This window comes from Manis javanica, chromosome 10, assembly GCF_040802235.1.
Source record: "Manis javanica isolate MJ-LG chromosome 10, MJ_LKY, whole genome shotgun sequence".
In the NCBI taxonomy this organism is placed as follows: domain Eukaryota; kingdom Metazoa; phylum Chordata; class Mammalia; order Pholidota; family Manidae; genus Manis; species Manis javanica.
Window position 1 is genome coordinate 36808481 of NC_133165.1, and position 21688 is coordinate 36830168.

The 21688-nt window shown below is 51.5% G+C and overlaps 1 protein-coding gene across 3 annotated transcripts; it reads left to right on the forward strand.

The window, feature by feature from the left end:
- The first annotated feature begins 5904 nt into the window (after positions 1–5904).
- Positions 5905–20394, forward strand: NCF1 (neutrophil cytosolic factor 1). 3 transcript variants are annotated; one of them, XM_017649876.3, is made up of 12 exons: positions 5905–6050; positions 11696–11776; positions 13868–13943; positions 14081–14246; positions 15320–15375; positions 16659–16781; positions 17244–17351; positions 18255–18372; positions 19116–19215; positions 19343–19450; positions 19855–20000; positions 20113–20394. In XM_017649876.3, the coding sequence occupies exons 1-12, from the start codon at positions 5979–5981 to the stop codon at positions 20294–20296; spliced, it is 1338 nt and encodes a 445-aa protein (XP_017505365.2). In that variant the 5' UTR covers positions 5905–5978; the 3' UTR covers positions 20297–20394. The 3 variants fall into 3 exon arrangements, with proteins under 3 accessions (XP_017505365.2, XP_017505368.1, XP_017505367.2); XM_017649879.3 differs by lacking the exon at positions 19116–19215 and having other exon boundaries at positions 5906–6050; XM_017649878.3 differs by lacking the exon at positions 11696–11776 and having other exon boundaries at positions 5926–6050.
- Positions 20395–21688: the final 1294 nt, after the last annotated feature.

The window sequence follows — 21688 nt, forward strand, 5'->3', positions numbered from 1 at the left end:
TTGCTCTACCTTTCTCCAAGACAACAGGCAGGGCTTGAGCCCAGATGTGAAGTCCTCTGTGCCCCATGACTGCTGGCTACAATGGCAGCCAGTTCCCACTTGAAGTAGGTTGGTTATTCTGTGCATCTCTTCTGACCTCATGTTTCACTGGAGAGGGAGACTGAGTGACTAGACCATTTCAGTTTCTGCTTAACACCCCAAACCCTGGTCTTTTAAAGTCAAGGGACTTGGTTGGCTGAATCATTAGTAGACAGTTAATTAGCACCCAACATCAGGCATCTCTGGAAGTGCACCACCTGGTACCTTCCTGAACGGAGGCCCTGCTTTCTGGACTTGGATGTATTTAAAGACGTGTTCTCCTAGGGCCTTGGTTTCCCTAAGGTGGGGAAGTAGAAAGGGATAGGGTTGTAGGGTAGGTGTGACTATAGGCCACTCTTTCATGCAGCAACTCCATTTGTGCTTCTCTGAGTATTAGGAGGCCAGTAGGAGGAGCACAGATGGGGGGCTGTTCATCCTGTTTAGACCCCCCAAGGAGTTGCTTTCCCCAGCCTTTGGTTTAGTTCTGTTTCACTCTAGTGTGTGATGAGGGGTAACCAGCTTTTTGTACTTATCCTCATGGCTGCCAGCCGCCCTGGCTCAAAACTTGAGATTTGAAACCTCGTTACAGAAACCACATGTCATAGGGATGTCGTGGACTGCTGACAAGATAATGGTGGGCCTAACTTGGCTGCACCAGCGAGGCTCCTTCACCCTGGGAACTGGGTGAAAAAACAAGGGTTGACTGATTAATGGTTTCCCCAGCCTCCCTGTTACGGTGAAAAATGGTGGTGTGTGTCACCTTACCTCCCCCTCCTTCCCCATCCCAGCCCCCACCTCTGCCCACCTGTGGTTTTATTTTGAGGAAGTACCAAGAAAGTTAGCACTGAAAGCAAGCTATGATACAACCCCCATTTGTAAATGTTTTTCCTGCCAGGCTTCCTTCTCATAAGACAGAGTAGATTGTAGATGGTGGTAGGTAGAGCAGGTTGATGAGGCATTTTGTAGCGTCACCTTCATGCGTGGTCTCAAGGCACTACCCATAAAGCCTGCCAGTGCCTCGTCTGTGAAGTGGTACTGACCCTTGTCAAAGACCGTGCTCAAGAGGACCTGCTTCTGTGAAAACAAGCAGGTAGACACAGCCAGAGGAGGCAGCACAGGAGCAGGTCTAAACATTGCCACCTGCCAGGAGCTAGGTAAATCCAGAAAGGGTTTGTGGAATTCCTGCTGCAATTTTTGACTAGAAACCATCTCCCTACGATGACAGTCTAGACTCTTGAGGAAAAAATCCTCGCTGTGAGCAAGTGTAGGCTTCCAGAAAGGCAAGATTGGAGCCATAGAAGTGTTGGCCTTTTAGTCCTCTCAGGCCCAGAGGCTGCGTCCTTAGTCCTGGTGTTCAGTGCAGCCCGGGGATCTGCGGGGCGGCCTGACCAGCCGCTGCGCATCTGTGCGTGGCCTCCCCTAACCCTTTCAGACCTGTCTGGCTTTACTGTCCTGTGTCCCATTTGAAGTGGCATGGGTACTAAGGCCTTGGCAAGGCCTTAGGTGACTTCATCACGCTGCCAGCTGACTTCCCTGCTCTCTGCCTCATGACTGGAGAGGTGAAAGTGGCAGCCCAGTCACCACAAAACCCCCTTGGCGGCAGCTTGCTGCTAGGTTTATTCTTGTGTTTTGTTGATGAGCTCCAAATAACTTACCACATGACACATCTGGAACCCCGCAGCAAGGAAGAGTCAGGAAGTGGGTTTGGAGGAGTGGGGGTGGGCAACAGGCCAAGCCAGGCCCTGCAGTGTGGAGGTGTTGGCTCCTGGCTGCAGAGTGGAGCTGGTTTGCTGAGTCTCCATCCATCAGACCAGTATTTGCTGGGCCCACTGGGTGCCTGGGAGCCACTTGTGCCCATGACTCAGGTGGCAAATCCTTGGCTGCTGTCCTCAGCCTGATTTTGTCCAGGAAAACCTACAGCCCACCGCCAAGGCCCTTCCCCTGGGTTCCACCCCAAGCCCCAGGCAGAGCTCTCCTGGCTCTAGACCCAGAGGTGGCCTTGCATGCTCTCCCGCCCGGTTCCGTGACAGCTCCCAACAGAACAGGACTGCCCTGTGGTCCAAGCCAAGCCTCCGAACCAGATATCCTCGCAGCCTGGAGTGCCTGCTCTCTCATTCATGGGATGTCACCATCTTTCAAGACCCATCTTCAGCAGCCAGCCCAGCAGTTCTCCTTTCCACCCCTGTGGCCCACCTCAGGGACTGTGGCTCTCAGCTCAGGATAACCAACGTCTGCCAGGCTAAGCACTGCAACCTCACCTCACGACAGCCCACGAAAGGGCAATGCCATCTTACAGATGAAAGAACAGGCATGGAGTGTGAGTTTGACAAAGGCACAACTAGAAAGGGTCAGAGTTAAAAGCCAGTCTGTGTGAATCCAGTTTCATGCCACACCACTGCCTGTGGTGGTATGTGGTCTGCAGAACAAAGGCTCTGTCTGACGCCTTGAATGTCTCCCTGATCCCTGGGCCAAACACAGGAGTTCCCAGGGGTGTGATTCAGGTGTCTGAGCCTGGCTCCTGTGTGCAGGCGCGTGGCTCCCTTAGGATGAAGCCTCAGAGTTCATCCCTGGCCTGGCCAGAGCCCATTCCTGGTCTGCTTTGCTGAAAAAGGAAGACTCCTGGGGTCCCTTGGGAACCAGAGAGCTGGTGAGCAGCCTGCATTTCTGTGCAGACACACCTACTTGCCATCAGAGCTGCAGCGTCCCAGCCTGGCTGGGGATCCAGGCTGTCCTCACTGGAGCAGGGGCAGCAGGACCTCGAGTGAGACTTGGGAAGGAGGGCTCTGCCCCAGCCTCAGACTCTGAGGCCCCACACCACCTCCCTCAGGCCTCAGTGCAGGGGGTTTCCTGGCAGAGCCACCTGCCAGGCTGGCCTGTTGGGAAAGGCCTGAGGGTGGAGATCCTCAAGGCCAGACTGGGAAGCCCTGCTAACCTTCCAGTCTGACCTGATTTGAGAATCTCCCTCTTTTGGGTTGTTAATGTGGGCTGACTTCTCCCTTGTAGATCCCATCATCATCCACCCCCATATTGTTCAAGGGCCAGGCCCAGTGGTTGAGAGCATGGGCTTGGGCTCCAGACAGCCTGGGTTCAAATCCCAGCTCTTAATAGCAGCCCATGTACCTGTGCCTCAGTTTTCCTATCTTTAAAGTGGTGAAAGTACCCACTGATAGCCTCATGGCAGGGATAAGATGTGGTCATAAATGCCCGGTACTCCCCACCTGGGGCAAGTCCTTCCTGTTCTCACTCAATGGGAAGTGCTTGGGAAGACTGGTATTGTTCTAATTCCCAGCTGACAGTTATGAAGTAATCTACTTTATGATCAATATAATTTTATAATAGTTACACTTTACATATTTCTGCAGTTTCTCAAGTATTTCAACAATAAAAGTTCTAAAACATTTTTAAATTTGTATTCCTCACCCCAAACAAAATCTTTTCTCCATTACCTCCTACCTTCACTCTTCGTAACTTTTTTAAAAAACAACTTGGCCACTTGCTTGTTTCATCCATGCATTACAGTAAATCCTATCTCATCCTGACAAAAGGCTATGAGCCTGTTTACAGGGGTCAGTACAAGGTAAAACACAAGTTCCTATCCCTTCACGCTTTGGACGCCTCTTCTCTGCCGTGTGCCCTGCAAGGAGCCAGGCCAGGGGTAGGGAGGCCACAGGAGGGAAGCGGGAAGGTGGCAGCTGACAGCTCTGCCGCTCAGTTGTGGCTGGTGTCTGCAGGACAGGGCAGCCTGGTGAGGCAGTTATGCAAGAGTGGAAAGGCCACCAGAATAAAGGAAGGAAGTGCCAAGGGCCACTGGTCAGCGCCCCAAGGCGGTGTCCTTGCAGCAAGCCCCACCGGCTGACTTCCTGCCCTGCCCTCCCCTTGCTGGGCCTAGGTGAGCAGCGCCACTGAGTCTGGAGTCTGTGCAGGGACCTCAAGGCAGTTCTTTGGGGGATGGAGAAGCCGCAGACAGGTTGAATGTCCAGGGAGGGGACATTTCATGAATCACTGAAGGACAGCCACTCAGCAGGAAGCCAAGTACCCTGTGCTGTCAGGGGCCGCCTACCACGTGGAGTCCAGTAAGGACGGCCAGACATCACACGATCCCACTCCATTTGCTCTTTGTTTTCAAATTTGTATCCAAGCAAAGCACGTCCACAGAAGAGAGCAAGCACAGATCTTACGTGCCAGGGGCTGGGTTAATTTTTGGAAGGTGAGCACCCTTGTGGAAGTAGCATCCTTATCAAGAAAGGCCGCCTTCACCAGCACCTCCTGTCCACCTGGTCACTCCTGGGCCCCATCCCACCTACCCCCACCCCAGAGGTCACCTAGACTTCCAACGCCATGGGCTGGCTTCGGTAGTCTTGATCTTGTACGATGGCCTCCTGCAGAAGCAGAAGGCATGCTGTACCTGCCGTCTCCATGTTGCGTCTGGAGGGTTCATGTATGTTGTGTGCTGGGTAGTTGGACCCTTCTGTGTAGGAAGATCTGGTAAGAAATGGAGATGACCCAAGAAAAACTTGCAAAGCTGGTCACACCCAGGGCTGGTGACCTCCAGGTGAGAGCGATGGGACTAGAAGGGAACCTGGCAAGCAAATCTTTCAGAGCAGAGGGAATGGCCTCTGCACTTTTTAGATGGCAAGACCAGAAATAAGCACCAACCTGACTCGTCATGATACCAGCCATGAAGCAGCTTGTCTCTGCTTCCCTCCACCAGACACCAACCCTGGACCTGCTCCCCGCAGAGACCAGGGGCATCCAATGGCTCTCAGAGTGTGCTCGGAGCTCCTGGCCTTTGCCACCAGCTCTCAATCTTGGAGTCTGTGATTGAGACCACATGCTGGCCCCACGCACCTGAGCCTGCAGCCAGACTAAGTCTGAGGCCACCTGTCCTGTGATCTTGGGCCAGCTCTGTAACCTCTGAACCTCCCAGGCCCCATCTGCCCGGCCAAAGCCCCAGGCTTTAGTGAGCCACACCCCAGCCTCTCTGCTCCCCACAAGCTGCTCTACTCTTTGCCCCTTCGACCCAAACCCCCTTCTCAGCAGAGCCTGTGGTCCCAGGAGGAGCCGAGTCAGCTCTGAGGGTCTTTTGGTCAGAATTTGAACTCAGGTCCCACTGGCACTCAGCTACACTCACACACCCGGATGTGCCCACTGCTTTTACACACTCATGTGGAAGCATTCATTCCTCATTCACTCACTCCATTCACTCATTTGCTCACTTACTATCCCGATGTTAATGGCGGCCCACTGCGTGCCAGGCACCAGTCCCAGGGGTGGGGGCCAGAGCCCTTGTCAAAACAAGTCAAGCCCTTGTTCTCATGGGGTTCACACTCTGGTAAGGAAAGAATTGTAAAAAAGTGAAATAGGTAATAGGTCAGGTGTGATAAGTACTCTAGAGGAAAACAGGAAAGGAGTGTGGGGGAAGCATGAAGTTTTGCAATTTTATGTGAAGTTACCAAGGGAAGCCTCTCAGAGGAGGTGCCATTAGAGCAGAAACCTGGAGAAAACGAAGGTGGGAGGTACAGATCCATAGTCCAGGTGGCACTGCAGGTGCAAAGGCCCTGAGGTGGGAGTAGCTTGGTATGTTCCTGTAACAGCAGAGGCCAATGTGCTGGGCCCAGGGGAGGCTGTGAGAAGAGGGTGGGAGATGGGCACCCCCACCGTTGGGCTTGTGGGCCCACGGGGGACAGTAGGTCCCCACACACGTGCATGCGTGTTGTCGCCCACATCCACACCACAGGTGTCTGAGAAATCCCAGAAACTGAAAGCAGAAACAAAGCCGTTGCTTGCCCTCCCTGCCCCCTCCTGCCTCCAGCCCCACTGCGACAGAAGTGACTTCCTCTTTCCAGCCCATTTAAGGCCCCGCCGGGAGCGCCCTGCAGCAGCGAAGGCGGTGCACAGCCATGGGGGACTCCTTTATCCGCCACATCGCCCTCCTGGGCTTCGAGAAGCGCTTCGTCCCCAGCCAGCACTACGTGAGTAGCCGGAATGTGCTGTCACCGCGCTCCCCTGGCGGCGGACGGCTGGGGACGGTGTCGTGGCTGATGACACCACGTCCCCAGGCCTCAGTCTGCCTGTCTGGGAGCGCAGTGGCCATGGGCCCCTTAACAGATGCACTCCTGGTACCTTGTCCCTTGCCAGGAGCCCAGTCCGCTCCCCGGCCCGTCCCTGCACCCCGAGCTCGTGTCCAGGGCACGCTCCTCTGCGCAGCCCTCCTGACCACCCAGCCGCCAGGGAGCGGTCCTTGGGGGTCCTTACAGCCTAGCCTTTCCAGCCCGGTGACACCCACACAGAGGCCACAAAAGCCTCCCTTCCTGCCCTGGAGGCCAGGGAAGTGTCTGCCCAGACATGGCCACCCCACCACAGGGTCCCCAAGGCCAGAAGAAGCCAGGAGCAGCTCTTAGCAAATGTGGGCTACTTGTGGAGTACGTTTAGTATTACTGGCTAAAACCTTTCTTCATTCTCTTAACTTTCACTATTGAACTAATTTCAGATTTACAGAAAGGTTGACCCCCAAAAGACCAGTAATTCCAATATTCCTTCACCCATATCCTCTCTCCAGCTCCCTCCCTCCCCATCTCTCCTTCTTTGAATATATATTTTTTAATCATTTGAGAGTAAGTAGAAGACACTGTGTTACGTTACCTCTAAATACCACCCTGTGAATCTCTTGCGTGTTTTAAGAACGCTCTCTTACATGACGACAGCAGCCGAGTCCAAATCAGAAAATTAACATTGATGAAACACTCATGTCCAACACAAAGACTGTACCCACGGTCTCACCCATTGTCTTCCTTCCTCTGCAGGAAAAATGTTTCAGGTCCACAATCCCATCCGGGACCATGTGTTGCATTTCACTGTTGGCCTCTTAGCCTTCTTTAAACTGGACCAATCTTAATCAGTCTTTCTTTGTGCTTTTCAACTTTGACGTTTTGAAGAGACAGGGCCAGTTATTTTGTAGAATGTCCCTCGATCTGGGTTTGTCTGATATTTCTCCACTGGAGTCAGGTTCTGCATCGGTGACAGGAACACCCCAGAAGACACTGTTCTTCTCATTGATCCGATCGGGTGGCAGGTGATTTTGACTCGTTCCCATATTGATGATGTTAACTTCGGTCACCAAGTCCTGGATGTGACCTGGACATGTGTCCCTACTGCAAAGCTAACTATTTTTCCCTTTTTAAAATAATAACTAACCTGTGGGGAGACTGAAACTATGAGAATATCCTGTGCCTTATAGTACACTGAAGACTCTTGCCAGAATCAAATTACAGTAAGGATTGCCAAATGGTGATTTTTAAACTCCATCATTCCTTCTGCATGTATTAGTCAACATTTTACTGGAAAACTCTTCCCTTCCTCCTTGCTTATTTACTTATGTCGATCTGATGCATAGACTCCTATTTTATTCAATGGGTTCTGATCGTTACTACCATTAATTTATTCTGATGCTCAGATATGGCCGGTGGGAGTTCCTTCAAGCTGGCTCCTGTGGCCTTTTGACTTAGCCTGTCATTCCTTGATCACAGTCTTATTTCTGGAACAAGATGTTCCAGGCTTACCCTGCCCCACCAGCCCGAACCCTGGGCTCAGCCGGTTCACTGAGTTCCCCCTTGCTTCTTTTTAGTGGGAAGTGATATTAGAACCCAAGATCTGGAAGTTTGGTGCGCTCAGGGTCACTGGGGTGTCATTGCTTGTGTCCAAAGTGGACAGGCTGGAGAAAATAGCCATTTCACGTCCTTGCCTGATGCCACCTTGGATGTGCGGCTCCTTTCCCTCGCCTTGGGAACCCCGGCTCCCGACAAGATCAATACATTTACTCCTTTGCTCAATTCTATAACACCCATAAACTTATTTTAGAATGACTACACCCCCTCATCATTATTAATAATAAATCTACTAACCTGTTAAGTCCAATTTAACTTTTCTTTGCAGTTCTTTTGATCCTTTTTGATTGGTGGTACTGCAAATACTGTAACTGAAAGTTTCTTGGATGTTTTCCTTTTCCAATTTCCTTCATACCAATTTGATAAGTGCATTTGTCTCTTTCCAATTCTGAAGTTTAAAAGATATCCTTGTCCTTGTTGGTTTCATTTTATTTTTTTAAATATGTAAAACATTTATCCTAAAAATATTTTTTTATATTTATTATTTTAATATATAAAATATTAACATGGAATCAGACACCAAAACTTTGCAAAAAGATGTACTTATAGACTCATTCTGGTTTATCTTTCCTGTATTTCTCTTTGCAAAAATAAAAAAAAGGAAGAAAATATATTTTCTTATGTTTTATTCTTTACTACACACAGATAATAAATATAAGATGACTTACAATATGTGCTTTTTTATTCATTTTTGTGTAATATCCTGGAGTTCCCTCCGAGTCTATCTCATTTTTGTAAATGTATTTAATATCCATTGTGCGACCATGCCATTGTTTCTTTAAACAACCATCTGGATTGACTTCATTAATTTGCAATTTCTTGACCATCCTGCCTTTATGCTGTTGTGAGTAAAGGCAAACACTTTTTTAAATGTTTAAGGGTTACATATATGTGTGTGTATGCCATGAACTTTTCATGCCTTCTGATCATTTTCCTATCAGATTTTGTTTACCTTTTTTCCTTCAAATTTAAGAAATTATTTATATATAGGAATATTAGCTCTTTATCTGTGTTATGTATTGCCAGTATTTTCTCCCTGTTTACCCTTTGTCTTTTGTCTTTGCCATGATTTTTGTATGCAAAAGTTTGAAAAAATATTAATGCATTTGAAATAGCAATCTTTTATTGCCTTTAAATTTTGAATCAGAATGTCTTCCTGTATACCGCTTTCCTACTAGCACTTACATAGTGTCAGTTTTTGTGGTTAGATTTCTGATCCATGTTGAATTTATGCTAGTGTGAGATGCGAAGCCAATTTACTTTATCCTAAAAGTCTCACCAGCTGTCCTAACATCAATTTAAAAAAAAAATCTACCTTTACTCCTATGATTTGAGGTACTACTTTATCATATCCTAAATTTCCATGTGTACTTGGATCAATTTCTAGATATTCTATTCTATTCCATTGTTTTTTGTTCATACATCAGTATCACACTGAAGTCCACTGTTAGAATGATAAAGGTTTTTTTAAATATTGTGATAAAATATACATAACATTTACCATCTTAACCATTTATAAGTATACAGTTCAGTGGCATTAAGTACATTTATATTGTACACCCACTTCCAGAGTTTCTTTGTCATCATAAACTGAACCTCTGCCCTGAACACTAACTCCCTATACCCCCTCTCCCAACTCCTGGCACCAACCAGTCTACTTTCTGTGTCTATGAATTTGATTATTTTAGGTGTGTCATATAAGAGGAATCATACGATACTAGTCTTTTGGAGTCTGCCTTATTTCACTTAGCATAATGTCTTCAAGGTTCATTCATGTTGTAGTACGTGTCAGAATTTCCTTTTTTAAGGCTGCATAGTATTCTATTGTATGGCTAGACCACATTTTGTTTATCCATTCATTCTTCCATGGACAGTTGGGTTACTCTCACCTTTTGGCTATTGTGAATAATGCTGCTAGAACATGGGGGTACAAATATCTGTTTGAGTCTGTTTTTTATTCTTTTGGGTGTATACCCAGAAGTGAAATTGCTGGGTCCATTGGTAATTTGGTGTTTCATTTTTTGAGGAACTGCCATGCTGTTTTCCTCAGTAGCTTTACCTTTTTCCATTCACACTAGCAATGCGCAAGGGTTCCAATTTTTCCTACATCTTTGTCAATACTTGTTTTCTGTTTTGTTTTTAAAATAGCTCTCTGAAGCACACTGTTAGAATGATAAAGGGTTTACAGTTTATTTTAATATTTGATAGGGATAGACTCCTGCATGCCTCTTCTTTTTTAGGGGTATCCTAGCTATTCGTTTTCCCCCAGGTTCATTTATTTACATATTGTCTATGATTATTTTCATGCTGAAACAACAGAGCGTGGTTCTGGGACAGAGACCATAGAGGCTGCAAAACCTTAAGTATCTGCTTTCTGGTTCTTCAGAGAAAAAGTTTGCTGAGTCCTGCTCTGAGACATGGTTCTTAGCTCTGCTCAGTAGAATCACCTGCAGTGTATCCTGTAAGATGCCTGGAGTCGATCTTTTTCTTTTTAAACAGCTTTATTGCCTATAAGTTACATACTAAATAGTTCACCATTTACAGTGCAAGATGGCTTTTGGCGCATTTACCGAGTTGTCCAATTATCTCCATAATCTAAATTTCCGAGCATTGCTATCATCCCAAAAGAAACCTGATACCCACTGGTGGCTATTTTGATTTCCCAAGATTTTATTCTGCAAGTTTTCAAACATAATGCAAAGTTGAAAGAATTTTACAAAAACAAAACAAAAGAAACAAAAAAGCAACCATTCAGATAGATACCCACTAGCTAGACTCAACCATTAAGATCTTTACATTTCTATCCATCCATCCATCAGTGTCTCTTATTTTCAGTGTGTTTCAAAGCCAAGTGTAAACCTCAGTGCTTCGCCCTAAGTGCTTCAGCATGCATATCACTAACAAGGGTTCATATTTGTTTGTAGTTTTTCCTCTTCTGGTGTAAAAGTTATGTAAAAGGTCATCTGCAAATCTGAGAGAGATGTTTGCTAAGTTTTGACAGTGCATCTCCCCATGTTACCCAAGTCCTCATCAAGATACAGACCATTACCGTCACCCCCACCCCAGTTCTTGCTCCTCTGCCCCGCAGAGGACCCAGGTGTCTTGAGTTTTTCTCACCTGAAGTCTATTGGGGTCGCTCTAGAATGTCCTGGACACCAGATCACACAGTGTGCAGCCCTTTGTGTCTGGTGTTTTTCACTCAGCATAATGCTTTTGAGATTCATCTATGGAGTTGCAAATATCAGTAATTTGTTCCTTTTTGTGTCTGAGTACTATTCTCCTAGCTATTGTTGCAGATGTATTTTCTTCACTGAGTTCTTTTTTTTTCTTTCTAATATTAGCTTTGTTGAGATACAATTCCCATACCATACAATTCACCTGTGCAAAATGTACAGTTCAGAAGGTTTTAGTAAGTTCACAGAGTTGCACAACCATTATACAACCAATTTTGGAAGATTTTCATCACCCTTCAAAAGAAATCCTGCATCCATTAGCAGTCACTCCCCAGTGCTCCTGCCCCAGTTTCCAGCAACCACTAATTCACTCTCTGTCTCTACAGATTTGTCTATTCTGGACATTTTGTATAAACGGACATTTCATATGATTATCTTCCTGAGTTCTTGTATTGTCTGTGTCCTGCCCTTTCTGTATCTTACCTCCTGTAGCCCACTTTGAGACCTAGGAGTGAGCTCCAACTTTTCTTTCCAATTTAAGGATGAGGAATCTTGAGTTAATTTGAGAGAGGGAAGCCAACCACCTTGCCCTAGGTCCTAAAGCTGCAGGATGGCAGGTCTGGGGACCATGAAGTTGGTGCTCTTCCTGTGGCCCAGGTTGCCCCAAAGAGTGCCACCCCCAGTCCTGTGGGCTTCCTCCAGGGGATGGGGTGCTTCCCAGGCATGTGGCTAAGCCCCCTCACAAGCTGAAGTGAGGCCCCCACCCCCGGCCACCCCCAGGTATATATGTTCCTGGTGAAGTGGCAGGACCTGTCGGAGAAGGTGGTCTACCGGCGGTTCACGGAGATCTACGAGTTCCATGTGAGTGCCTGGGGGTGGGGTAGGGAGGGGTCACCACGCCCGTCTTTGGCTGCCCTCTGGGGAGAAGAGAGGCCCAGGTGGGCCGCAGATCAAGGAACCTGGAACCTCCCACTACCCGCCCATAGTTAGAGTGGCCTCATTTTTTTTTTACTTTAAAAGACATTTTTACTTAAAGTATTTTTTATGGTGGTAAACTACACATAACATTAAGTTGTTCCATTTTAACCATTTAAGTGTACAATTCAGTGGCAATTCGATATTATGCACCCATCACCACCATCCATTTCCCAAATGTTTCCATCCTCTCCCCAGCAACTCCCGACCCATGAAACACGACCACTCTGAGGAGCCGTGCTGCTCTGTCCCTGCAGGGGGCGGCCTAGTCAGCGCCACCACTAAGCTGTCATCCCAGGATACTGCCCTTTAACTCACGGTCGCGGGCCTGATGACCCCCGGTGGATCAGGAGGAGGGCTGAGAATCCCGACACCCAAGAAACCGGGTTGTCTTGCCCTGCGGGTGCCTGCTGCCCACAAGGTTCATTCGAGAGAATCCCATAGGCTCTAAAACTCCATAGGGTCCCCCACTCCAGAGACTGTTTGACAAAACTGGTGTGATCATCGAGGGGCCAAGCTGGGCAGAGCTCCGCTGCTGGGTCCTGGTCTGAGACGGGGTTGGGTGGCTAGGGTGGGGGTCCAAAAAGTCAGTTAAGTCCTCAGACAGGGCCCTCCTTACCCAGGGAAGGGAGTCCTGGAACAATGCAGGTTTCTGCCCTTTTTTTGGGCGAGAAATTAAAAGCAAAATGCAGAGAAGACCTTACCCAGTCCTGCACAAGCAGCAGCCAGCATCATAATTGATGTCTCTGGGCCCTTTGCTACAGGGCTTTTTTAAGGTAGAGGAAATAAAACATTACAAAAGGTGTGAAAGGCTCCCTTCACCCCATACCCCGTGCCAGCTCCTACGCTGGGTGACTGACCACACATGGGCACACAGGCAGAACCTGAGAACGACACGCAGCGGCACCACAGCACAGCATGCATGTTCTGTCTTCCGTATAAAAGCCAGCAGCGTGCCCTTTGCTTCCTTCTCTGTTTTATTAACGTCACTAGGTTATGGTTTTGAGACCTTTGATATGTGTAAGGCTCCGTCTTTTCTCTTTAAACTGTTCTGCCTTATTTCATTGTAGGATGATCCCCTATTATTGATTAGGGGACTCATCCTTCATTCCACCACTATTTATCAACCACCTGCTAAGTTCAGGCAAGTTCTGCATGGTGGGCAGGAAACGCTGCTCCAAGGTGACAAGGGGATAAAGAGCAGTGCAAATCCTCCCCCTCCCTTGTAGGCCTGAAGGTCTAGTAGAGGAGTCAGGATAACAGAGAAACCCAAAATACCTAATTTATGTAGTATGTTATATGGTCATTAGAACTATAGAGAAAAAGGGGTGGGGAGGAGAGGGCTGGTAGGGAGGAACAGTCCTCAGGGAGAAGGCTTCACTGAAGGGGTGTCAGCTGAGCAGAGACTTGAAGAAGGAGAAGGAGAAAGAAAGAGCTCTATTGATATACATGGGGGAAGAATGGGAATAGCAAGTGCAAAGGCCCTGGGGCAGGAGTGGGCCTGGAGTATTACAGGGTGGCTGGAGCACAGCCAGCAAGGGGGACCGTGGTGGCAGAAGAGGTGAGTGAGACAGGCAGGGCAGTTGTGCAGGGCCTTGTAGACCAATGTGAGGTCTTTGGCTTCCATTCTGAGTGAACTGAGAGGCAGGAGGGCTCTGAGCAGAGGAGCGACAGGATCCAGTTCAGGTTGTAAGAGGCTCCCTCTGGGTGCTGGATTGAGAACAGACAAGGGTGGAAGGGCGGAGTGACATCAGAAGGTGGTGGTGATAATCCAAGTCCAGGGGAGGCAGTGTGCAGAGCAGAAGGGTCGGATTCTGGACAGAGCCAAAAAGGTTTGCTGGTGGCTTGGATATGAGGTGGGAGAGAGAGAGAGGAATCAAGGATGCCACCAGAAGTTTCTAGCCCAAGCAATAATTCTGTGGAAATTTTTACAGCTTTGTAATAAGGAATATTCCTTCATGTCTTCTTTCTGTCTAGAAAACCTTAAAGGAACTGTTTCCTATAGAGGCAGGGGACATCAATGCAGAGAACAGGATTATCCCCCACCTGCCAGGTGAGAAGTGGGGCTGAGTCACCCGGGCTGGGTCACCTCCGCCTGTCCCCCAGCTGCCCCCTCTATCCCGCCCCTCTCTGGCTTGATCTCATGAATGTGTTCACTGGCTCTCTGGTGCCCTTCCCTGGTCCGGCCAGCCCCGCGGTGGTTTGATGGGCAGCGGGCCGCCGAGAGCCGCCAGGGCACCCTCACTGAATACTGCAGCACCCTCATGGGCCTGCCCGCCAAGATCTCCCGTTGCCCCCATGTGCTCAACTTCTTCAAGGTGCGCCCTGACGACCTCCAGCTCCCCAGCGACAGCCAGTGAGTGGCTTCCTCATCCTGTCCCCCGGGGAAGGAGAGGGAAGGGGGTGAGCCCAGCCTGGAGGGGGCCGGGAACTTCCCACGTTACAGACCAGGGGGACTGAAGCTCCGAGAGGGAAGCAGCTTGCTTAAAGAGAGCCGCAGAGAAAAGAAGGCAGGATTACAACCTTGGCCCATGTGACCTGGAGCCATCCAGCATCTCCACCTGGACCCCCTGAGCCTCACGGTGCTGGGAGAGGCATTCTGGGCTGGGGGGTTTGAAGGCCTAGGTCCTCATCCTGACTCTGTGACTGCCTGGCCCTGGGACCTAGAGCCTTCTGAAAGCAGTTTCCCCACTGCAACAGGGTGGTGGAGGCTGGGGCAGCAGGGGGGCCATGGAGAAAGCTTACACACTGTGAAGTGCAGAGCCCCGAGAGAATGTGGAAGTCAGGGTCTCTGTTCATTGCTGAGCAGTCTCAGGCCACTGCCTCCCCTTTGTTACCCCACTTTCTGCCTGTCCCTACCTGGGGGTCTCCTGTACTCTAGGGCTTGCATGGATGGCATGTGAGAGGCTGTTGGAGGTCTCAGGAATGTGTCTCCTGCTCCAGGCAGGCTGGAAGATCCCCTTCTCTGGTCACTGTGTGCATGGGGAGGTCTGGAGGACAGGGCTGTCCTAGACAGACAGACAGCACCGCTCCAGCTGGTGCTCACTGACCCCTGAAGGCACCCCTGGTCCAGGACAGCGCAGCTTGTATCAGCCCCAGCGGTGGGAGGCCCCCACCCTGCTGGCTGTTCTCCAGGGCCTTTCCCGACAGGTGCATGGCCACAGGAGGGCCCTTACTCTCTTCAGCAGTTGGGTGCCTTCTCCTTTGGGCCTGCAGGGGGCTGGGGCCCCTCCTCAGGCTGCCCAGCAGGCGCCCCGTCCTTCCCAAAGCCCTTGCCTCACTGGTCTCTGTGCCACACACTCTCTCTGTGGTAGCCCCCAGCTCCCAGCTCCCTTTTTCTGTTGGGGACTCTTCTGCAGGTCTACCCAGAGCCTCCCCTCCCCCAGCGGGAAGCTGAGTGTCTGATACTCAGGCTGTTGTCCCCTGCAGGGTGAAAAAGCCCGAGACATACCTGGTGTCCAAGGATGGCAAGAACAGCATTGCAGGTAAGGGGCGGGGCAGCCATGTGCAGTCCACCCCACAGGTACTGAGACACGTCAGGGACCCTGAGCTTGGGGTGAGCAGGAGGCGAGAGCAGCTTGGAAGGGTCTTGGTGGCTGCACTGAAGAGCTGGGGTCTGGCAGTCCCTGGACAGTGATGGGTGCTCCTGGGAGCTCTCCTCCATGGCTGCACAGACCCAGGCTCCCAATGGCCTGTGGACCTTATGGCCAAATGATGAGCAGGTCTGGGGACAAAGATTCAAGGCTGACTTGGATGTGACAGTATCTACTTTTTATTGCATGATAATTGTTAATGATACTACCTAACACTTACCAAGCACTGACTCTGTGCCAGGCACTATTTTAAGTGGTTTCCATGTATTCACTCATGTGATCACCACTATATCAAACTGAAATAGGTACCACAGTGCTATTATCCCCATTTTATAGCTGGACACACTGAGGCATGATTCAAGTTGCCACTCTAGTCAGGGGTCACACAGCTACTAAATGTGGAGCAGGATTTCAACCAGGGATGCCTGGCCAAGTACTCTGGGCCACTCAAAATGTGGTCCAGGGACCAGCAGCGTCCGAGTCTGCTTGGGCTACCCCAAGTCCAAGATCCTGGTGTGGGCAGGGCTGCTTTCTCTGGAGGCCTCGCTCCTTGGCCTGCAGACGGCCCCCTTCACACTGTCCCCACGTGGCCTTTCCTCTGTGCACACCCTCCTGGTGTTTCTTCCTCTTATTATAAGCAGTCCTAGTGTGTCAGGGCCCCATGCCTATGACCTCATGTAACATTAATCATCTCCTTAAAGGCCCTGTCTCCAAATAAATTCTAAGGTACTGGGGGTTAGGGCTTCAACATATGAATTTTGGTGGGGACACGATTCAGCCCATAACACACAGCGATATCATCACCTGAGGGCTGGTTAGAAATGCAGGCTCAGTCCCACTGCAGACCTACAGATCAGAACCTGCGCTCTGGCAAGATCCCTGGGGGCTTTGCGTGCACATTAAAGTTGAAAAGGGCTGCTTGCTACTCTCATCAAACAAGAACAAGGATGTGTAAAAAGGATCAGTAGTGTCTGGAACCTGTTAGGCTCTTGATACATGCTGGGCTGAAGATTAGCTTGTCTGCTGCTTTCCAGTTTGCAGGTGTCTCCACATCTGGTGTAACTGGAGCTGATGCCAGTGCCAGTTCTGGTGGCCTACACAGGGGACCTTGGGGGGAGCCAGGAGGAGGCAGCCTACCCCTGAGGTGCCCCTCACTCTGTCCTCCCTCTGCCCAGACATCACAGGGCCCATCATCCTGCAGACATACCGTGCCATCGCCGACTACGCAAAGACCTCGGGCTCTGAGATGGCTCTGGCCTCTGGCGACGTGGTGGAGGTCGTGGAGAAGAACGAGAGTGGTCAGCCTCCCCCTTGCCTGGGCCCACAGCCACAAGCCCCCTACCAAGGGTCTGCCCCTGGCAGCCTCCGGCTGCCTCCCAGTTTAGTCCGCTGGGGAGATCTGACTCCTTCAGGGGTCTGGGCTGTCCTCCCGATGCCGCGGGTCACGCTCTGCCTGAGTGTGCGCTGCGGGGCTGGCTGTGGGTATCTGCCTATATTCCCTGCCACAGCTGTGCATCTCTGGGGGTGGTTTCCAGGTCGGCTGGCACACCTTTCAGCAGTGTGTGTGTGAAGTGGGCTCTGAGCGACAGCTCTGTGACCCTGTGTGCTTGTGTGATTTGGGGGTGGTGTGTGGCGAAGGTGACATTTTTAAATCTAAATGTTGGATGTCTGTGTGTCTGTGTCTAAATGCCCTCCCACCCCAGCGACTGAGGGAGGCTGCCAGGCCTGCATAGACTTAACCACTCATTCCCCTGGCACAGGCTGGTGGTTCTGCCAAATGAAGGCAAAGCGTGGCTGGATACCAGCATCCTACTTGGAGCCCCTGGATGGTCCTGATGAGGCGGAGGACCCAGAGCCCAACTATGCAGGTGCCCTGTCCTCTGCGGTGTATGGTGTGGGAGAAAGGGGCAGCACAGGCCCGGGGATACTGAGAACTTGGAAGGGACTGCTTGGGTGGGCCATGATTATGGGCTGGGCAGAGGGGGAGTCAGGACTGAGTCCCTGTAGTCTGACTGGGAGAACCTGGTGGTAATGCCTTTGGTTAGGACAGGGAACCAGGAGGTGCAGTAGAGGAGGGAGTGATGAGTACAGCATGGGACACGGGGTGGCTGTAGGCCTGGGGCCAGGTCCAGCAGGAATCAGAGTGATAAGCAGACCCGGGGGCAGGACGGAGTGCTTCCTGGAGGTGGGAGCATAATGACTGACTGGGAGGGGGAAACTGGCAGCCCTGGGCTGCATGGCACCCATGTGGAGTTTGAAAAAAAATTAGAATTGCTTGCCTATATTTTAAAATGAAGAGATTTGACAGTTTATGTAGGTTATGGCTCCTCTTTATAAACTGAGAAAGATGTGATCCTGGGCCTGCAGCCTCACATGCCCACAGGTGGCAGGACTCTCATGGCTCAGGTGCCAAGTGGACTGGTGCTCCTCCCCCGAAATCCCACTTGGCTTCTCCTTCTTAGGCACCTGGCCCCACCTCTGCAGGCAGGGCTACTCCTGGCCCCTGGTGTGGATGGTGTTGGGTAGGAGTGGGCAAGTGCCCTGGGTAGAGTGGACAGAGGGCAGAAGTCCAGGGTGAGCCCGTGAGTGAGTGGGAGGGGCCTGCAGAGGGAGATCAAAGAGCAAGGGGGTGGGGTGGTGGGAGGAGCAAGGGGAGGGGTCCTTCTGGTTTCCAGCTGGAGGAAGTCCCAGGCCCAGAGAGGAGAGAGTGCATGGCCAGCCCTGCACAGGGCGGATCCTCACATGCTGTCCCTCCCCTCACTATGCCCCAGGTGAGCCCTACGTTGCAATCAAAGCCTACACCGCTTTGTTGGAGGATGAGGTGTCCCTGCAGGAGGGTGAAACTGTGGAGGTCATCCATAAGCTCCTGGACGGCTGGTGGGTCATCAGGTAGGAGGACCCCCACACACATACTGCACCCACCCAGAGTGTCAGCTCTGGCTTGGGGCAGAGCCTGGCAGGCTCCGTGGTGACTTGGCTGTGTGACTGTAGGTAAGCCACTGCCTCTCTCTGGGCTGTTTCCATTTTATTTTCTTCCTGGTCCTGGGGAAAACAGTATCCCAGTGTTGCAGAGCCATTTCTCTAGGGCCACTGGGTCTCCCAGGTCCTTGGACACACTTTCAGAGCCCTGAGTCACAGGGTCAGTCCATGACCCCAGTGAGCTTCTGGCCATAACACCCACCGTCAGCATGGCCCTGGGCTGCAGGCTTTGAGGAAGGGCTTCACAACCTCTTAGAGCCACACTCAGTTAACTCCTATCATGCACCCCTGAGAATCTGCTTGTGATTCTCCCACCAGCTAAGAAGATTTAGAGTTTTACTGAGTGAATTTTGTATTATGCAAAGTTTTTTTCACTCCCAAATATAGTAGTGAGAATGGAAAAGAAAAATCTTTTCAACAAACCATCCTGGAACAACGGGATGCCCATATGTAAAAAAACAAACCTATGCCTCTACCTTGCACCATACACATTTACTTGGGAAGGACCACAGGTTTTATCAAGCACAAAACCCCAAACTAAAAAGCTTTTGGAAGAAATAGGAGGACATGGTGATTTGGAGGTAGGCAAAGTTTTCTTAGGACACAGAAACCAATGATCATAAGAGAAAAAACTGACAAATACCATATTGCAGATATATTATGGCAAACACATGTCCGTGGGGGAGATTTGGATCTGCTAACATCGTCCCCCTCTACTGTCATACCCGGGAGGGCCTGTGTTGCACAAATGAGGTAACAAGGACAGAGGGCGGGGACTGGTGGCCTTGACGCCAGCTGTTTAGAGGGAACGCTGACTAGCTACATGTAAGGCCTGTACTCCTTCCATGGCTGCGCGGGCTTCAAGCGCTGCCTGTTGCAGGAAAGAAGACATCACGGGCTACTTCCCGTCCATGTACCTGCAGAAGTCGGGGCAGGACATAGCCGAGGCCCAACGCCAGATCAAGAGACGAGGAGCACCGCCGCGCAGGTGAATGAGGGTCCTCGGGGCGGGGCGGGGCAGAGGGCAGAGTGTCCCGCTGTCGGTCCAGGCCCTGCACTGGCAGTGCTGGAGCAGGGGAGACCGGGCAGGGGCTCCCAGCCTGGCGCAGCACCTTCACCGGCCGAGGCTGCCCGTGCCCTCCCGCACAGCGGGGCTGGCAGAGGGCGGTCGGAAGCAAGGTGTGAGGTGGAGGTGCTGCGCCTGGGCTCTGCGGCGGGGATCCGCGTCGGTGAACGGGAGTCGCATTCCGGCCCCGCCCAGTCCCTGCCGCTACCCACTTTCTCGGGCCAGTCGATGGAGCCCAGGGGTAGCCAGGCGAGGCTCAGAGGGCAGGGACGCGGATGCGGCGGGGACGCCGGCGGCTGACCAACGCCCCGTCCCGCTGGCCCCAGGTCGTCCATCCGCAACGCGCGCAGCATCCACCAGCGGTCGCGGAATCGCCTCAGCCAGGACACCTACCGGCGCAACAGCGTCCGCTACCTGCAGCAGCGCCGCCGCCTGGGGCAGCCGGGGCCGCAGAACCCAGGGAGCCTGAGGCGTGAGTGCCGCGTGGGCGGGGCCACAGCGCTGCGGGCCTGGGGCGCGGCTGGAGGGTGTGTGGGCCGGGGTCGGGGCGGGGGGGGGTCACTGGGCCGGTGGTCTGCCGACAGAAGAGGAGCCGCAGACCCAAAGCCCGAAGCCGCAGCCAGCGGTACCCCCTCGGCCCAGCGCAGACCTCATCCTTCACCGTTGCAGCGAGAGCACCAAGCGGAAGCTGGCATCCTCCGTCTGAACCCGGGCTGGCGCCCTGGCCCCTCCGCCCTCTCGCGCCGCCTTCTGCCCCGAACCCTGTAGATACGTGTAAAGAGACTGAGGTGTGGACACAGAGGGCAGCCCGGGTCCTGCCCCAACCTAGCTGTTCCCTGCCCTCAATAAATGTTGCTTGGAGTGGGCATAGTCTCTGCAAGGATGCGGGGCGGGCTGTGCTGCCCTTGAGGGTATTTCTAGAATGAGGACGGAGGTGTGTGAGCTCCGCTGGGGGAAAATTGCAAGAACCAAGGTCCGGTTGCATACTGACCTGGTCTTGACCAAGACCAAGTTTGCACAAGGCCAAGTGCAAGAGGAACCCGCATGCCCTGCTGGCTGTTTGGACAGAAACTGCTTGAATTCTGGGCCCACTGTAGAAGAGCCCTGAAGAAGAGTGGAGACAGGGCACAGTCAGGGCGGTAACCTTGACTGTGTGCTCCAGTTGACAAAAAAAAATTGTAACTTAGGTATTAGGGAGGGGCACCTCTGATTATTCACTGAGAGCCTGCTCAGCCCAGAGGCTGTACCAGCAAGCGGTTATTCACTGATGAACAGAGCATCACCGTTTAGCCCAACACTGCAGCCAGCCCAAGGCCTCCGAGTCTTTGCTGGCAGGGCTTTCCCAAAGAGTTGATTCAAAGGAAAATAGCCCGTGAATGGTCCAGTCAACAGAAGGCCACCCAGCCTGACCCCTGCTGTGCCCTCACCTTTCCCCAACGGGCTAACCACCAGGGAGCAACACATGGCAGATGTGCTGAGGGTGCATGACAGACATCTGCTAGGTCCCCATATCAGGCACAGTGACCTTAGAAGAGGAAGAACATGGACTCTGGGGTCACAGAGACCGGGGTTTGAACCCTGACTCCTCCTCCACTGGTGGTGTGGCACCAGGCAGGCCATTAATCACTGAGCCCCAGTTGCCTGTGTATGTCCTGTAGGACTGGCAGGGCCACACCTCTGATTTGGTGTCAACAGCTGCTTGGGTACACCAGGAACTGGTCCCCACAGCTCCCATTGGAAACCAGACTGTCCAGTGTCCCTTCCCCAAGAGGAGTCTTCGAGCCAAGCAGCCCAGCTGCCCCTGCAGCCGGCCTCCCGAGGGCAGGAAGTGGGTCGCTTCCCCTGAAGACACGCACCCAGGCTCCAGCCAGGCCCGGTGCCTTATGCAGCTAACCATCTGGAGGCTGGTCTCTCCCTCCCACAGCCTGTACCATTTTTATCCAGGCCTTTCTCTCCATTGTTTCCCGAATGGGTCATCAGGTCCAGAGCCCCAGCTTTTTTGTACCCTAGTCAGATTTAATTCCTCCAATCCTTAAAGTACTCACAATTTTGGATATAATTCCAGTGACCGATAGAGATTAACACACACACACACACACACACACACACACACACACACACACACACAAAACATATGCTTTCAAATATATATGTATATGC

What these genes read in the sequence shown, in the direction of transcription:
- NCF1 (XM_017649876.3), top strand. Translation starts at nt 5,979, where the DNA reads ATGGGGGACTCCTTTATCCGCCACATCGCCCTCCTGGGCTTCGAGAAG. An exon ending in TCGTCCCCAGCCAGCACTAC is followed by an intron (nt 6,051 to 11,695) that starts GTGAGTAGCCGG and finishes GGCCACCCCCAG; the next exon opens with GTATATATGTTCCTGGTGAA. An exon ending in CCCAGAGCCCAACTATGCAG is followed by an intron (nt 17,352 to 18,254) that starts GTGCCCTGTCCT and finishes ACTATGCCCCAG; the next exon opens with GTGAGCCCTACGTTGCAATC.